This window comes from Coturnix japonica, chromosome 3, assembly GCF_001577835.2.
Source record: "Coturnix japonica isolate 7356 chromosome 3, Coturnix japonica 2.1, whole genome shotgun sequence".
NCBI classification, from domain to species: domain Eukaryota; kingdom Metazoa; phylum Chordata; class Aves; order Galliformes; family Phasianidae; genus Coturnix; species Coturnix japonica.
In genome coordinates this window covers 28,439,447-28,455,161 of record NC_029518.1, presented here as the reverse complement: position 1 = coordinate 28,455,161, position 15,715 = coordinate 28,439,447, and the positions used below count along the sequence as shown (strand labels likewise).

At 36.8% G+C, this 15,715-nt stretch overlaps 1 protein-coding gene across 8 annotated transcripts in view; it reads left to right on the top strand.

The window, feature by feature from the left end:
• The window catches only part of BIRC6 (baculoviral IAP repeat containing 6), a 151,134-nt gene that overhangs the window by 14,577 nt on the left and 120,842 nt on the right, over positions 1 to 15,715 (top strand). For all 8 annotated transcript variants that reach the window (XM_015857677.2, XM_015857679.2, XM_015857673.2 and 5 more), the window contains exons 3-10: positions 1,869 to 2,006; positions 2,406 to 2,599; positions 4,319 to 4,430; positions 5,468 to 5,550; positions 6,582 to 6,804; positions 6,896 to 7,056; positions 8,753 to 8,811; positions 9,484 to 10,872. In XM_015857677.2, coding sequence (XP_015713163.1) covers positions 1,869 to 2,006; positions 2,406 to 2,599; positions 4,319 to 4,430; positions 5,468 to 5,550; positions 6,582 to 6,804; positions 6,896 to 7,056; positions 8,753 to 8,811; positions 9,484 to 10,872 — 2,359 coding nt within the window. The remainder of the gene's footprint in view (positions 1 to 1,868; positions 2,007 to 2,405; positions 2,600 to 4,318; positions 4,431 to 5,467; positions 5,551 to 6,581; positions 6,805 to 6,895; positions 7,057 to 8,752; positions 8,812 to 9,483; positions 10,873 to 15,715) is intronic.

The following is a 15,715-nucleotide window of genomic DNA, read 5'->3' as shown; positions in this document are numbered from 1 at the left end:
CTCAACAGTTCCTATACAGCCTGCTATGAGATACACTCTTGTTGAAGACAGTAGTTTTCACCTGTGTGTAGTGATCACGAAGTAACACCAAAAGGAAGTAAATCTGCACAGCAGTTTCAATTGCAAGTAGAATTGTTTGGGAAGAACATAGAGCATCTGTCAATGCTATTATTTAGAGTAGTGCATACATTAAAAATACAACACCAAGAAGACTGGACTGTTGAATCCAGATTCCAGAGCTTTAAAGCACTTTGAGAAAAGTGAACTTCCCAGTTTATAGAGGAAATAAATTTTCCCTGCATGATATATCACTTAGAAAAACTTATCCTGAACAATGATTTCAGATATTTATGTGAACACAGGTTGTATGTTACTGGTGGTTTTTTGAACTGCTTGTCTGAAGCAGGAGTAATAGCAATAAACTGTCACTTGACAGATGTCTTTGTAGAGAGCTTTTCAGGTTTCTGGTTTTCTTGGTTTTCTGGGCTTTCTGACCCTGGTGTCAATTTTAGACCGTTTGTGGGTAGCTATGAAGTCCTTGGGGTGTGTGGCTGACCAGGAAGTGGCTGACATGTTAGTGTTTCCAAGCCTATGACAGTTTTTCTGTCTTTGGTTTGCACTCTCAGATGGTTTAATACAAATACAAGCTATAGCATCATGTCAGTTTTTTTAGCTAGATATTCCACTGGCTCCAAAGAAGGTCATTAAGATCAGATTGGAGGAGTTGAGGGCCAAATCAGAGAGATGGGAAGAATATCATTAGCAACATTCAGATCTTATTTTTAGTTTTAAACAGGAGTTGCCCAGACTTGAGAAAGATTTAGTATCTGTGGGTATCGTTCTGTATCTATCAGTCCAATTCTTTCATCTCAGGAAGATAAAGAACTTTTATTCAAGAAAAAATTATTATTAGTCTCTAAAACTTCTCTGCAAAACTTTGCTCTCTCTTAAGTACTTGTTTTGTGTGATTAGTCTGCAGGTAATGTATATGCATTTCTAATAGGCAGCACTGACAAGTTGTTTTACTGCCTTTATGCTGGTTTTGCTTCATCCTACAACTATAAAATTACCAATAGTTTGTCTGTTGATCTTGTATGTGAGAGACTTTTGAAACGTGAGTTGTGCATAATACTTTATGGAAACCTGAGGAACAGGTACAGCCTTAGCTAAGGGCCTGATTTGGCTTATTCTTTTCTCCCCTGATCTCCCCAAGCATGTAACCAAGTGGTCGTTTGGCCGTTCTGTTTGAAGTAATTCCTGGCTGGTTAAAGTCAAGGCTGGCAGTTGCCCTTTGGAAGTATTTCCTTTTGTTTGTAACTTGAAATGTTTCATGGAACATTGTTCAGATGTAGCCTACTTAACAACAGGTATGGAATGCTCTGTGCTTGCTGCACAGCGTATGCCTTTGTTTCTTACCTGTGATACAATGTGGTGCAAATTAGAAACATGTGGGACATGGAAGAAAAGAATTATATAAATGGATGTTTAGAGTGTTGTTTTTCTAGGTGCTTTATTTCTGAGTTGAAGATTCCTCTAGGCAATAGATGTCATCTGTTTTGCTTGGCTTTAATATGTCACGTGTTAACTGTATGACTGACTTGTTTAATGTTTGTTAATATTGTACCTGAGGGAACATGTAATAATTACTAGCATTACTGCGGAGATTTTTCTATTGGTTGGACTGTAGGATAAAATTTGGAACTACTTGCTCAACTCTGTGTCTTAACTCTCTGTAGGAGTTATGCTGATGTAGCATAAGATAAACCAGGCACGTCAGTCTGTGTTTCCCAGAATGATGAAACAGTTGTCAATCTTTTCTGTAGCTATTCAGCGTGGTTACTAACTGCTCTTGCACATCTGCATTTTAGGCTCAGCAGCTGTTATCTGCTTGCATAGAAAAAGTAGATGTTTCTAGCACAGAGGGATATGACTTATTCATCACACAACTGAAGGATGGTTTAAAAAATACCTCACATGAAACAGCAGCAAATCATAAAGTTGCAAAGGTGAGAATTTGTTTCTGTACTGTCTAGCACGGATTCTTGACTTTAATTTGCTTAGCTACTGTTATTGAAGCATACAGAATGCTTAACTTAGTGTGATGGTTTTCATTTGAGGAGGACAAAATCTTTGTGTTCCTTAGTTCCCCAGGGTGAAGTTTGACTTGTAAAGCAAAAAAACTAACAAGGCACAGAGATTAAAATTCGGAAGATATTAAATTTCCTTGCATTGTGTCTGTATTGTTTTAGTATCTATTCCTGTATTACTTCTTAAATTGATTGAAATCAATAAATATTACAACAGGTCCATATTCTTTTGCTTCAGAAATTTTTGTGAGCTATTTGTTCAACTGCCAGAATCTTAAAATATATTTACCTAGATGCTTTTTTTTTTTCTCCATTTAGTGGGCAACGGTTACGTTCCACCTTCCTCATCATGTTTTGAAGTCTGTCGCCAGTGCCATTGTAAATGAACTCAAGAAGATAAATCAAAATATTGCTGCCTTACCTGTAGCATCCTCTGTGATGGATAGGTTATCTTACCTCTTACCCAGCGCGCGACCAGAACTTGGTGTGGGACCTGGTCGATCTGTGGACAGGTATTTTAAGATAAATTCAGTGATGAATTTGACCCTTTAGTATGATTAGAATGGACTCTTAAATGATATTAATTCCTTTGTTGAAGGAAAAAACATTGAATTAGTCCTGTTCTGTACCTTCTTGCCACTAGTCATACAGCTACTAAATTGTTTCAGGCACAGTGCACTGTACCTATTGGTAAACTTAGAGAAATCTCAATGGTTGCCAAAAGAGTGTTCTGTTTGCAGTATTGCTTTAGTTATAGTTGGATGAGGTAGCTTTGCTTTTGGAGAGTTAACTGTTGCAACTCTAAATTTAGTTCTGTAGGTGGTATTGTGATGTGTTAGTATGTGTTCACCCACATTTTACTTTTCATGTTTGATTATTGCTGTGTCTGGACAGTAAAGTGCGCGTGACTGATTATTAGAGTTACTGACTCTACTCAAACTAGTACTTAGTGCAAACCTTACTGAGACAGCAATGTTCAGAAACCACATAGTTTTAAGAGCTTATGTAAGCCTCTTTTGAACAGAGTGAACACATTTGTCTAGCAGAGTTAGAGCATACCCACTATGCTACATCATGAAATCAGTTCTTTTTCCTTCATGCAGGAAGGAGTTATCCCCATGCTTTGTCTTTTAGAGGATAAAGGTTAGGAAGTTGTTTGAGTATATAAATGCTACTTCTGAACTCTCTAGTCTGCTGCTATGTGTTTGGGATCAGAGAAATTTTACCTCATAGACTGTTACTTCATCTCTTTCTGATCTAAGTGATAATGTGTAAGTGAGTAACCTATTGTTTTAACCTTCATAAGCTAAGACTTGTTGGAATGTTGGTGAATCTTCAAAGTTTATAAACCAGTGCCTTCTTGAAAGTTACTATATAAATACTATTTTGAAACTATGTTAACATTACTTACAGTGATTGAATCTTATTCTTCCACTCCTCAAACCTCAGGGTTTGTAACTTGTCACATTGGACTTTTGATTAGGGCTCTCTGAGATCAATCTCTTAAAATGGTAAAATATCAAGTTAAGGCAGCCCTTACGTGAGTGTTGCAAGAATAGTTTACTTCCTACATAGGAAGTGTTTCATGTCCGTTGTCTCTAAAAACGGCAGCAAAAACATCTTGACACTGAGGGGAAGAAGATGTGAGGCACTTTCCCATTGTGCAGCACTAATTCTTCCAGCCCTGTGAACCTCTCTGTGCAGGATGGTGAAATGTGGGATGATGCTGGAATACATTTGTTGAAGAGAAAGAAATGATGATAGTTGTTACGCTAACTAGAGAAAACTAGTTGGAGTTTAGTTTTGAACAAGGAAGGTGGCAAAAAGAGATGTGTGTGTTTTCCTTGTAGGTGTAGAGTTTGTGGAGGATTTCACACTTTGTGGTTTAGTAGTTTATGATTTTCAAGTATTACAGCATGCAGTGAGCAACATGTCAAGGGGTTTACACCATGTATTCAGTCAAGCTTAGAATATCCCTCTGGGATACTTGTAAACATGTGCATTCATATATGTTCAGTTAATAACCCAAAATTTATCCAGTCAAAGAAACCCCTTCAACAGTTCTATTAGTTTAGGTAACAGACTGTTATTTCTAGCAGTATCTAAATTATTAAAAAATATGTCACAATGAGTTTACTTCTTGGTTTGTGTTTTTTTTTCTCTTTTTGATTCTTTGTTTTCAACACTTCTAAGTGACAGTTCTGGATAATGTGGAATTTTTGCCCTTCTAGGTCTTTGATGTATAGCGAAGCTAACAGAAGGGAGACATTCACTTCATGGCCTCATGTGGGTTATAGGTGGGCACAACCAGATCCTATGGCTCAAGCTGGATTCTACCACCAGGTAAAAGGTTTTATTGTTTTTAGTTTTGTCTCCTAGGTGAGGATTTGGAAAAATGCCTTTTGTTTTTTCCTTGTAATCAATTCCAGTAATGATGCAGAAAGCATAATGAAAAAAATATATCATTCAACCTTTTTGTGCTTTTTGAAATTCCTTTCTTTTTCCCATACCTTGAGATTGCTTCTTTTTTGTACAGATCACTAAAAGCATTGTTCTAAACTAAGGCATGATTATAAGATTATAAGGCAATTATAAGTATCAAATAAATCTCTCTTAAATAAAAATAAGTAACTTGGCAGTTAAAGAGTTAACATCTCTTTTCCTTCTCAGTAGATTATTGTGTAAATATCATTAATTTTTACAATAAAAGAAAAGCAAAAAAAAATATATATATATATATATTTATATATATATATATATATATAACACCAGTAAGCTTGACATCAGAGTTGTTTTCACTTTCCTGGTGTGATTTAAAGAAATCTATAGCGTAACACACGGCAGTCCTAGATCACTTTACTAAATTATTGAGTTGTGAATAGATACAACCTCAACATTTTAGCACACTACTTTTTTCTATTTCATTTTTTCATTCTCTGAAATCACTTTTACTATAAAATAATTGTTTATGGAATAGATTTATATAGTGATGATTAGGGAGTATATGTCATGACATCAGGATTTTACAAGCACGCAACTAAATTCTGCTGAGATTCTGATTTTTTTTCTTTAATTGTGTGAGCTTTTTCCATATAAATAGAAGTCTTAGTAGTGATGCTGTTCACTTGTTCTATTTCTGTGTGATTTTTATCCAGTAGCTTGCACAGGCATTTCTAGATCTCTTCTATAGAAATGTGGTGTATCATAGTTGGTTTTTCTAACGTGAAATATTGCCCCTTTAAAGTGTGTAGTTTTGAGCTTTTAATGTGTTTGATGTAGTGCTTTGGTATGCCACTAGAAGGAGAGTTACTTAGTCACCTAATTGGTGTTTCATGTTATATAGCTATATGAATTTCAGTTGTTTCTTTTTATATTTATAGCCTGCTTCATCAGGAGATGACAGAGCCATGTGCTTTACCTGTAGTGTATGTTTGGTATGCTGGGAGCCTACAGATGAACCCTGGTAAGTTTAATGGTATTTGGAATAGATTTAGGTCTGTGCTGAAGAGATCAGAAATCTTCAGAGGCTGAAGTCTACGTACTTTGATAGGATTTCTAGTGAGTTTAGGAATAGTCACTGATGAGAATGGAATTCCAGAATGATTCCATGGGACAAATCACAGAATAATTCCTTGTAATTCATCAAATTTCTGTGTAATAGTAAGAACAAGAAATTCTTGTTGGTCTTATTTCTTAAATCTGGTTTTGCTGTTTCTTTTTAATAATTTTGTGACAAAGATAATAGGCAGCACTTCTTTATAGGGTTCTAAACTCAGTCTTCTGTATGATTGTGACATGAACATGAGTTTTTGAACTGTGGAGGCCATGTAGTGTGCATTTGTCTTCTATGTAAAATTGCTGGAGCCATTACTAATTTTGTGAGTTAATCAAAATTGTGCATAGTGACAGAAATGTAGAACTGTATTTTGTGTTTAAAGTGGTCATTAACATAATTATTGTCCTGGCTGTTAATTTATAATCATTATTTGAACAAAACCTATTTCTGGCTTGTCAGAGACTTTTCTTTTTAGCCTTACCTTTCACAGTTCTCATCTCCTTTTCCTCATTTTTTCCCAGGCATTTTGCACTAATGTAATCGCTCTTTTCCATTTCTCTTGTTATTTGTATATCAAGTTTAAATGCTTGCTGGGTTTTTTTATGCTTCTAGGTCAGTGTGTCAATTTCTTTGTGGTTGTGTGGATGCCTTTAGAACTTTTTTTTCAATGAAATGGACAGATTTTAAAATTATGGACAGCTTCCTCAGTTTGAATTGAGTTATCCATTAAATGATCTAGGACTTTATTAAAGTCTGCTATAGAAAAATAGTAGGGAAAGCTGTTTTATTAACTTCTGAGTGATCTTGTATGGTCAGCTGCAGTAGCGTTCAGTTTCAGAAACAGTTTGTTTTTAATTTCATGATCTGAGTTTGCATATGATGTGTTTACTTTTGATGTGAGAAATCATTTTTGATATATCTGTTTTTAATGTGTAAAGGTCTGAACATGAGAGACATTCCCCAAACTGCCCGTTTGTGAAGGGTGAGCACACTCAGAATGTACCTCTTTCAGTCACGCTGGCAACAAGTCCAGCACAATTTCCCTGCACAGATGGCACTGACAGAATAGCCTGCTTTGGATCTGGAAGTTGCCCTCATTTTCTAGCTGCTGCAACAAAGCGAGGGAAGATCTGCATATGGGATGTTTCCAAACTTATGAAGGTATGCAATATAGGGAATTGTTAACTAGTTACTCGTGATTTAAGCGTCTTGATATAAGTTAAGACCTCTTCTGCTTTTTCTTATTTATCAGGTCCACTTGAAATTTGAGATCAATGCATATGATCCAGCTATTGTGCAACAACTTATGTTATCGGGAGAACAGAGCTCAGGGGTTGACTCAAGGAGACCAACACTAGCATGGCTAGAAGATTCATCTAGCTGCTCAGATATACCAAAATTAGAAGGAGACAGGTATGCCAATCTGCAAAATCAGAAATAAGAAATGTTATTGTGATGGCAGTAAATGTAATTTTGATAAGTTCATGCATGAGATGAGTAAGAGTGTTTTCATGGAGATATTTTTTTTGTAAATGACTATTTCTACTCAATTCATCATTTTATATATTTGTATAAATATTTATATGTACGCATACGTGTAATATGTATGAATCTTAGTTTTTAAAGACAGTTCCATTTTACTCCTGTTGTTTCAGTTTTTAGTCTCTACTAACAAAGAAATACCTAGTCCCATTGCTGTTCCATGCTGATGTTCCAAAGGTGAAAAAAAAGCTGGGAATATAAGTTCAGGAACACCTTTTCATTTTAATTATGGATTATGCGTTTCAGGTTGGAAAATGAAGATTATTTACAGGTTCCTAGAAGGTGTCTTTTCTCTGATTGCGTCTCCTTAATTTTTATGTCAGTCATAAAATAAATCTTGTGGCTGTGGTAGAAATTGCTTTCATTTGTGACTTTAACTTTTAAATAAGTTAGAAGGTATGCTGATGCTTAGGAAGTGCCAAGTGAGATTAAGTAGTATTCCTTCATTTATACTACTTACAGTATGTTACTGGAAACTCCTTTCTCATTAAAACTCTCACAAAATAATACAGGGTGCTCAAGTCTAAGCATCTTCTGTTCTTCTTAATGTATATGAAGTTTCCTTTCTATTTCCCACTCAAGGAGAGGGTAGATGATAAATAATTGAATTGTTGCTCTTGTCCAGTGAAATAAAGTTTGATCATGTTTGAGTCTAAAGAAAATACTTTTATCTTGGGCCAGTGGAGAAGATATCCAGTTTGTTTAAATGTGGGAGTCTAACTTGGTACTGTGAGTTACTAAATCCAAAGTTACGAAGACACTTATTTCTGTACTTGAAGGTCTTGTAATAGGAAATTTTTTCTTGTATTAAAAAGCCAAGTGTGTAAAGCTTTGTATGTTCTTAGAACTACTAAGCAACCTATTTCTCATGAAGAATGATCTTGAACAGAATCTGCCTTTATGAAAACACAACGCATCTGGTAGTGTTTTTAAAAGCAACATGATGATTGCATGCTATTTCCTGAAGGGAATGTTTTTGTTTGTCTTTTGTGTTTGTTGTTTTTCTGAGAAGGTCAGAACTTATTTAGTTATTTTGAACCATGAGAGAATGATGTTGATAGCTGCAGTGCTGTGAGAGGAAGACATTACACATGACTGGAACAGGACTATCCTGAATTGTGACACTTTCTGTGTTAGCTACAACATTGTGTTAGTAGAATTGAAAACCAGTCTGGCAGCTCCACCTTTAAGAGACTATTTTGAAGAATTTTTAAAAGCTTGTCATCAGTTTTTAGAAAGTTTTTCCTTCCTAAAGATTTCTGCGAACTGGTTTTCATTTTCATTTAATTTATGTCTGAATTGTTGGGAATACAATAGCAAAGTGAGACTAGATAAAAGCACAGTTTGCTCTACTGTCTTAACGTCTGTTGACAAAATCACGTGATGGTGTCTGTTACTAATTCATCAACAGATACAGAATGATGACTAAAAAATACGGGGTAATAGTAAAGATTTGGTGTGTATATATAAGTATATATACGTGTTGGTTTTTACTCATTTGATTTATTGAAGAATAGGAATGCAAACAGCATGCTGGTAACATTAATACACATGTGGTTTTTTTCAGTGATGACCTACTGGATGATTCAGACAGTGAAGAGCATTCCAGATCAGAATCTGTAACGGGTAGGTTATATTTGATCTGTGTAATATGTAGAGGTCAGGAAGGAAACTGTTACTCTCAGGCTCTTAAACCCTCTCTAAAGCAGAGGATATTGTATTTGTGGTATTAGACCTAGAAGAAGTGCCAATAGTTGTCATTCATGTGGTGGAAAGAGTACATTTAGGAGAAAAGAAAAACTGTTAAAAAGAACTTATTGAAAAAAAGAACGAATGACGGCTATTGAAAGCCCTTTAAATTCAGGGGGGCTTTTTCAGAGAGTTCCTGTATCTAATTTCCTTTCATACATGGTCTTTGATTTAAAAACTAGCTTTTTTCTCTTTCTGAACAAAGGTTTCAGATGGAAGCAGAACAGTGCTGTGTTTTCTTAGAGTCTAATCAGAAATATTTATGAGAAGGAAGATTTACGTGCTTGCTTTTCATAATTGGTTTGCTCTTCTGAATCAGGAGCAACAGGAGAGGAGAAATAGAGCATGTGCATACACACAAGAGCCTATGTTGAGGGAATGTTTTTAGACCTTTTCTATTGTTTCATGGCTATTAAGTCTTGAACAAACAGAACACTGTAATACACCGAATCTGGAGCAGTAACTTTCTCTTAATTATGAGGGTGTGTTATATTTGTAATACTATGATTCCTTTTTTTTGAACATGTATTAACAATTTCTGTTTTAAAGGGCATACTTCACAAAAAGAAACGACAGAAGTCAACCTTGATATAACAGCTCTCAGCATTCTTCAGCAGCCTGAGAAACTTCAGTGGGAAATTGTTGCGAATGTTCTAGAAGACACGGTTAAGGATCTGGAAGAACTTGGGGCAAACCCCTCTTTGGCCAACTGTAAGAGTGAAAAGATGAAGGAAAAACATGTCGAACAACACAACATTCCCTTTCCTTGTTTATTAGCTGGAGGTCTATTAACATACAAATCACCTGCTACCTCTCCTGTTAGCAGTAACTCTCAGCGGTCACTGGATGGCTTAAGCAGGACTCGAGGTGAGAGTGTCTCAGAACAGGGATCAACTGACAATGAATCCTGCACTATTTCAGAACTGAATTCCCCTCTGATAAGGAGGACTTTACCTGTATTGCTGCTATACAGCATTAAGGAGTCTGATGAAAGAGGAAAACTTTTTTCACAGGTGAACTTTATAAGTAAAAGTATTCATGAAGATGGTTTCACAGTTCCACAGATCATTGAAATGGAGCTGGACAGTCAAGAACAGTTGCTGTTACAGGATCCCCCTGTGACGTATATTCAGCAGTTTGCAGATGCTGCAGCCAACCTAACTTCTCCGGACTCGGACAAGTGGAGCTCTATGGTTCCCAAGCCTGGGACTTTGGTTCAGTGCCTGCGTCTGCCGAAGTTTGCAGAGGAGGAGAACCTTTGTGTAGATTCAATCACTCCTTGTGCAGATGGAGTTCATTTATTAGTAGGACTTCGGACTTGTCCTGTTGAATCTCTGAGTGCAATAAATCAAGTAGAGGCCTTGAATAATTTAAATAAATTAAACTCAGCACTATGTAATAGAAGGAAGGGTGAAATAGAATCAAGTCTTGCTGTAGTGAATGGCACAAGTATCGATGTAATCCAACATGAGCCACCAGCAGATGTAACAACTCCTTTAATAATTCAGCCTGAACAGAGAAGTGTTAGTGGTGGATACCTAGTGCTTTATAAAATGAATTATGCCACTAGAATAGTTACTTTAGAGGAGGAACCGGTAAAAATCCAGCATATCAAAGACCCCCAAGACACAATTACCTCAATGATTTTACTCCCACCAGATATATTGGATAATCGAGAGGATGACTGTGAAGAACCTGTAGAGGAAATGCAATTAACTTCTAAAAATGGCAGTGGGAGAGACAGAAGATCTGAGATCTCTACTCTTGGGCACCTGGTAATAACTACTCAGGGAGGATATGTAAAAATACTAGATCTTTCGAACTTTGAAATTCTGGCCAAAGTGGAGCCGCCTAAAAAGGAGGGCACTGAGGAACCAGATATGTTTGTCTCGGTGATATACTGTTCGGGCACAGACAGATTATGTGCATGCACCAAAGGTAAGACTTCTTTAAAGATGTTTTCTTAGTGTTTATTTGACTGTAGTTGTATTGTACTATAGGATGTTAGAATATAAATCTCAAAACAGCAATTGGCAAATGCCTTTAATTTATATACAGTTTACTTTTGTTCTAGAGAGCATGGATTCCATTTGATTTCTTCTCCCAAATGTGGGTTTTAATCTCTAAAATGAGAATTACTCTTGGGTATGTTCAGTGTATCGGTGAACTAGTTGTAGTGTCGCAGATTTGCTTAAGTTCCAAACAAATAAAAGTAATTCTTTTGTGTAATTATTTCTATTCTAGATTTCTGTTTCAGAGTAATGTCTTCTGTCTGTAATTGGAGATACTCAAGAGAGTAGAGAAGGTGATGCTTTATATACCTTCACTTTTCCATTCACTATCCATTAAGATTATTTAGTTTCTCATAGGACTGCTCGTTCTGCTTAGGCCTTTTTGTAATTGAGTTTACTCTGTCTGACTGTGAGAGCTAGACCTTCCATCCAAGATTGTTAAATTTTTTGTAAGAAACACACTGTAATTCTATTCATTTTTTAAATTTCAGGCACTTTTATTGCTATAGTTCTTCTCACTTCTGACAAACCAGGTCTAAAGCTGTAGAGTTTAGATGTCTGGGTTTCAGGATTTTATACCAGATACACTGAAGCTTGGGAGTCCTACTGTTTTATGTTGAAATTTGAGGCATTTAAGGAAGGAATTTATCTTAAATATTTATTACATAACTATACTGGGTAAAATTCAGAAATACTAACTAAAAAGCAAATGAAAAAGCTTTACTGTTGGTACACACTTTTTGTTGTATTACTTGCTATACATTTGCATAGAATTCCCTTAACTTTTGTTGTGTTCAGTCCTAGCCGGCCCTAATCATTCTAAAGTAAGAAGGTTAAATTTCTTGCTTATCTGCCAGGTGACTGAGAAGGTATATTTCTTAATTATTTATTTCTGAAATGCTGTTTTCTCAGGCTTCTTCCAAAATCTCTTTGCAGTCTTTGCTCTTTGGCCTTAACCGCTGTGTATAGGGTGGTGCCTGCAGACTGGCAGTATAACAAGGATTTGTGTTGGAAAAGGCATGGAGCAATTCACTGATTTATTGAATGTTAATCCTAGCAAGTAACTTGCAGTGGAGTGACAAAGGTGAAAATATTCCATAAAATGTTTGAAGCCTCCATGCACTGAAAACGCTTGAATGGCATTGGAGAACATTTTAGGTACCTCAATATCAGAAAGATTAAACTATTAGAAAGGACTGTGAAGGTGATGAAGGGTCTGGAAAGCAAGATGGAGAAGGGGTAGCTGAGAGCCCTCAGTTTGCTCAGCCCAGAGCAGAAGAGACTGAGTGGAGGCCTCATGGTGGCTGCAGCTGCATGCTGACTCTGGTGACAGCAACAGGGCCCAAGGGAATGGCGGGGAGCTGCATTGAGTGTGTAGGGAAGGTAAGGCTGGGGCTTAGGACAAGACTCTTCACCAGAAGGTGACCAGGTATTGGTACTGGCAGATATATGTTTTGAATTTTGGGTGTGAAGCCAGGATTTGGATTTGATGATCCCTGTGAGTCTCTTTCAAAACATGGTGTTCTCTGATTCTCTGAACTATTCAAGAATAGTAGTGGAGCAGTGTATTCTCAATTGCTTAGATGGTGGGAGGAGGCAAAGACATATTTTGTGTTCTCAAAGTTCTGTGTGTAGAATAGTCAACTCTTCCTATTGTTGATGTTTGCTGACATACTATCTTCTTCAGTATATCATACCATTTTCCCTGTAGTCATCTTTAAGATATAACTGAAGAGAAATGTTTCCTCTGTGTGAAAAAGTGTTACAGGCTTTGAGTGTTTGTACATAAATATGTTATACACCTGCACCGTCCATCTCTGTAGTTGGGAATAAATATTCTTATCACACTTGAAAACGTGGCATCTGGGCATCAGCCTAAAGTGCTTCTGTCTGTGTTGTCAGGGATTGCCTGTAGCTGACCTCTGGGAAGAAGTGTATTCTTGGTTCCAGATCTGACAACTAAAATTGTAGACTTTAATCTCGTTGCATTTTATTTTCCTCTCTTCCCCTTGGCCAAGGTAGACTCTGGTTAGTATCGTGCCAGTTCAGTTGGTTATTCTCTTTTTCTAAGTCATTCACAGTTAGAAGCTATGAAAGAAGGCCACAAACATTGTATGTAGTCAGTCTTGCAAATCTGTTACACATTCCTTTACAAGCACTTTTGTGTTTGGATTTCTTATGTACACAGTCTTGCCAAGACTTTGCCTCCAGTGTTTAACAGGTGATTGTGATAGGCAGCAGTTCTTTGTGAAGGAATTACTGATATGTTTTTTTTCAGAGTGACATTTGATCTTGTCAAAAGTGAGCTGTCTATACTCGTATTTCTTGTTGCAAGCCTGACTGAATTGGATGATGCTTTTGTACATTTGGGAATTAATGCCACCAAATCTTGTGTCTCTCAATTACAATACATTTCTTGCTCTTCAGATCGGTGTAGAGTATTCATCTCCATAGAACACTGAAAACAAAAATAGAAAAGAGCTGCCTTCATAGTCCTTGGGTTCTGAAGGGTTGAGGAGGGGCTGAATTGTTTGCCACAGCAGAATTAATACTGGAAATGTTCCTAAGAGATATTCTGCAAGTCAGAATCAATTACATTTAGTATTTCAGAAGGAGATCAGCCTGTTTACATGGTGTAGGGAGCCTGCTTTGGCAGGGGGGTTGGACTGGATGATCTCTAGAGGTCCCTTCCAACCCCTACAATTCTGTGATTCTGTTCTTAGAATTCTTCGACATGGGCGACATTATCAGCCTGTTCACAAAATTTCTTCTAATAAATCTCATAATTGATGATTTTTTTTTTCTAGTTTCATCTGCATAATTTTGCTGATTGAAATCTGTTGTTGTGTCCCTTGTGGACATGGCAAAGGCTGCTACAAGGGGAAAAAAAAGAGAGAGAAGACAGATACTGTACTCCTCCAGTGATTTGTTTTCATAAAACAAGTATCTCCAATTCTTTAAATGTTCCTGTAGGGCTTTGAAAGAAAACAAACAAACAAAAAAAAGAAAAACATACCACTCTGCCCTCCCAAAAGACCTTCTCAAACCAGTCTACATTTCTTGACCCAAAAAGCAGACACGGATGTTATTGAAGAGAAGATAATTCCTTAGTACATACTTTGTGTGCATATATGTACTAAGGCGTTTGCACTATTAGGCAGGAAACTGAGTTAGATTTATAATATGACTCACAAGACTCTCTTCTGCAGAACTGCTGGCTAGCTGATTTCTTTTCATCCCATAATAGTGCATTTAATTATTTCTTGCTAGAAGTAGTAACTTTCGCTTGTTCGTCTAGTTGCATTCTATTTTTTTTCATAAACCAGGATGGTATTTAACAGCTTAGATTTCCAAGAATAGAGAAAATTCTTCAGAAGCGAGGCTTTTGGTAAGCTTTCCTGGGCAGATTTTTGAAGGGTTCTGAACCAAGTGTGTTTAGAGCTAACCCTTTCTGTGCTGCCCACCGAAGAGATGAGGAGGACTGGAAGTTTTTCAGTGGCTGTTTTCTTGTGGTTTGGCTTAGTTTTCTAAATTCCTTTATCTATTTGAGTATTGTTTGATTCTGTGCTCACGTTGTGGTAGCTATCAGCGGTTGCGTCACTAGTCTGAATTCCTTCCAGAATGCACGATACATTCAGGGTATTGAACACTCCACCAGATTGGCTTCGACTCTAGAGGCCTTGTCTCTGGCATGTTCTCTATCTCGTGTCGGTGCCACTTTCCTGGAACTGATCACTGTTTTGCTTGGAGGAAGCTTGGGATTTATTTGAATGGATTTATGGTTTTAACATGTTGTTTGTACAATCCACAGGTTCCTGAGTCCAAGCAAAATACAGATTTAAAATATAATTTGGAATTAAATAACTGATGTTTTGAATGTTTTATCTGTTACTTTCTGGAAGTATGACGATAATATTTTTCCACTTATTCTCCTTGGTGCTTACTGAGTAAGTCAATGTAAGCTTTTATATCCTCTTGCTGGTTCAACAGAACCATTTGTCGTCTCTGCCAAAAGGTGATAAAAGCAGCATCTTGAGGTCATCTACTACCTATCATGCTCATTACTAGAGCTAGAAAATACCATGTGAGTCAGTGTTTGAGCCTGATAGTACATACAGTGAGACAGTAAGGACAAAGCAAAAAAAAAGGAATTTTTCTCAGGCTTTTTCCTGACACTTGACTATAGAAACTATGGTAACTGCAGCAAATAAGCATGTATCATCAAAAGGTCATTTAATGTTCTGTGAGAGCAATTGCTTCTGTGATACAGAAGCAAAGCCACCTGCAGGGTTTTGGAATGTTTGCATGAGCACTAATTGTTTTATAGGCTAATACTGCGTTACTGATGTTCGTGATAAACTTCTTTACAGAAGCTTTTTGAAAACAAATATGAGGAAGTAAAATAGCACAGAATTTATTCTTGGAAGAGTGCCGCAGTCTTTTAGGAATGTGGAAAATGTCTTTCTCCTCTACATGGATAAAAGCATAAGGCGGGTTTTTTCTTGCTGTTAATTAACGGTGTTCTGCTATAGTGACAGAAGCTTGGTTTGAAAATCGAATAATCAAATCCAAAATTATTTCCTTGTCTAAAATGAAACAGAACAAACGCAACCAACTACAGAATAAGAAGACCTTGACACAAGTCCCTTAGGAAAACCCACAGCCTTCCTAAGCTCTTGAGCCTTTCTCCTGCTCTGAGACATAAAATGGCAGATGGTCAAGCCAATCTGTTTCCATTGCACTAGAGTGTACTTAATTATTTCCAGGGC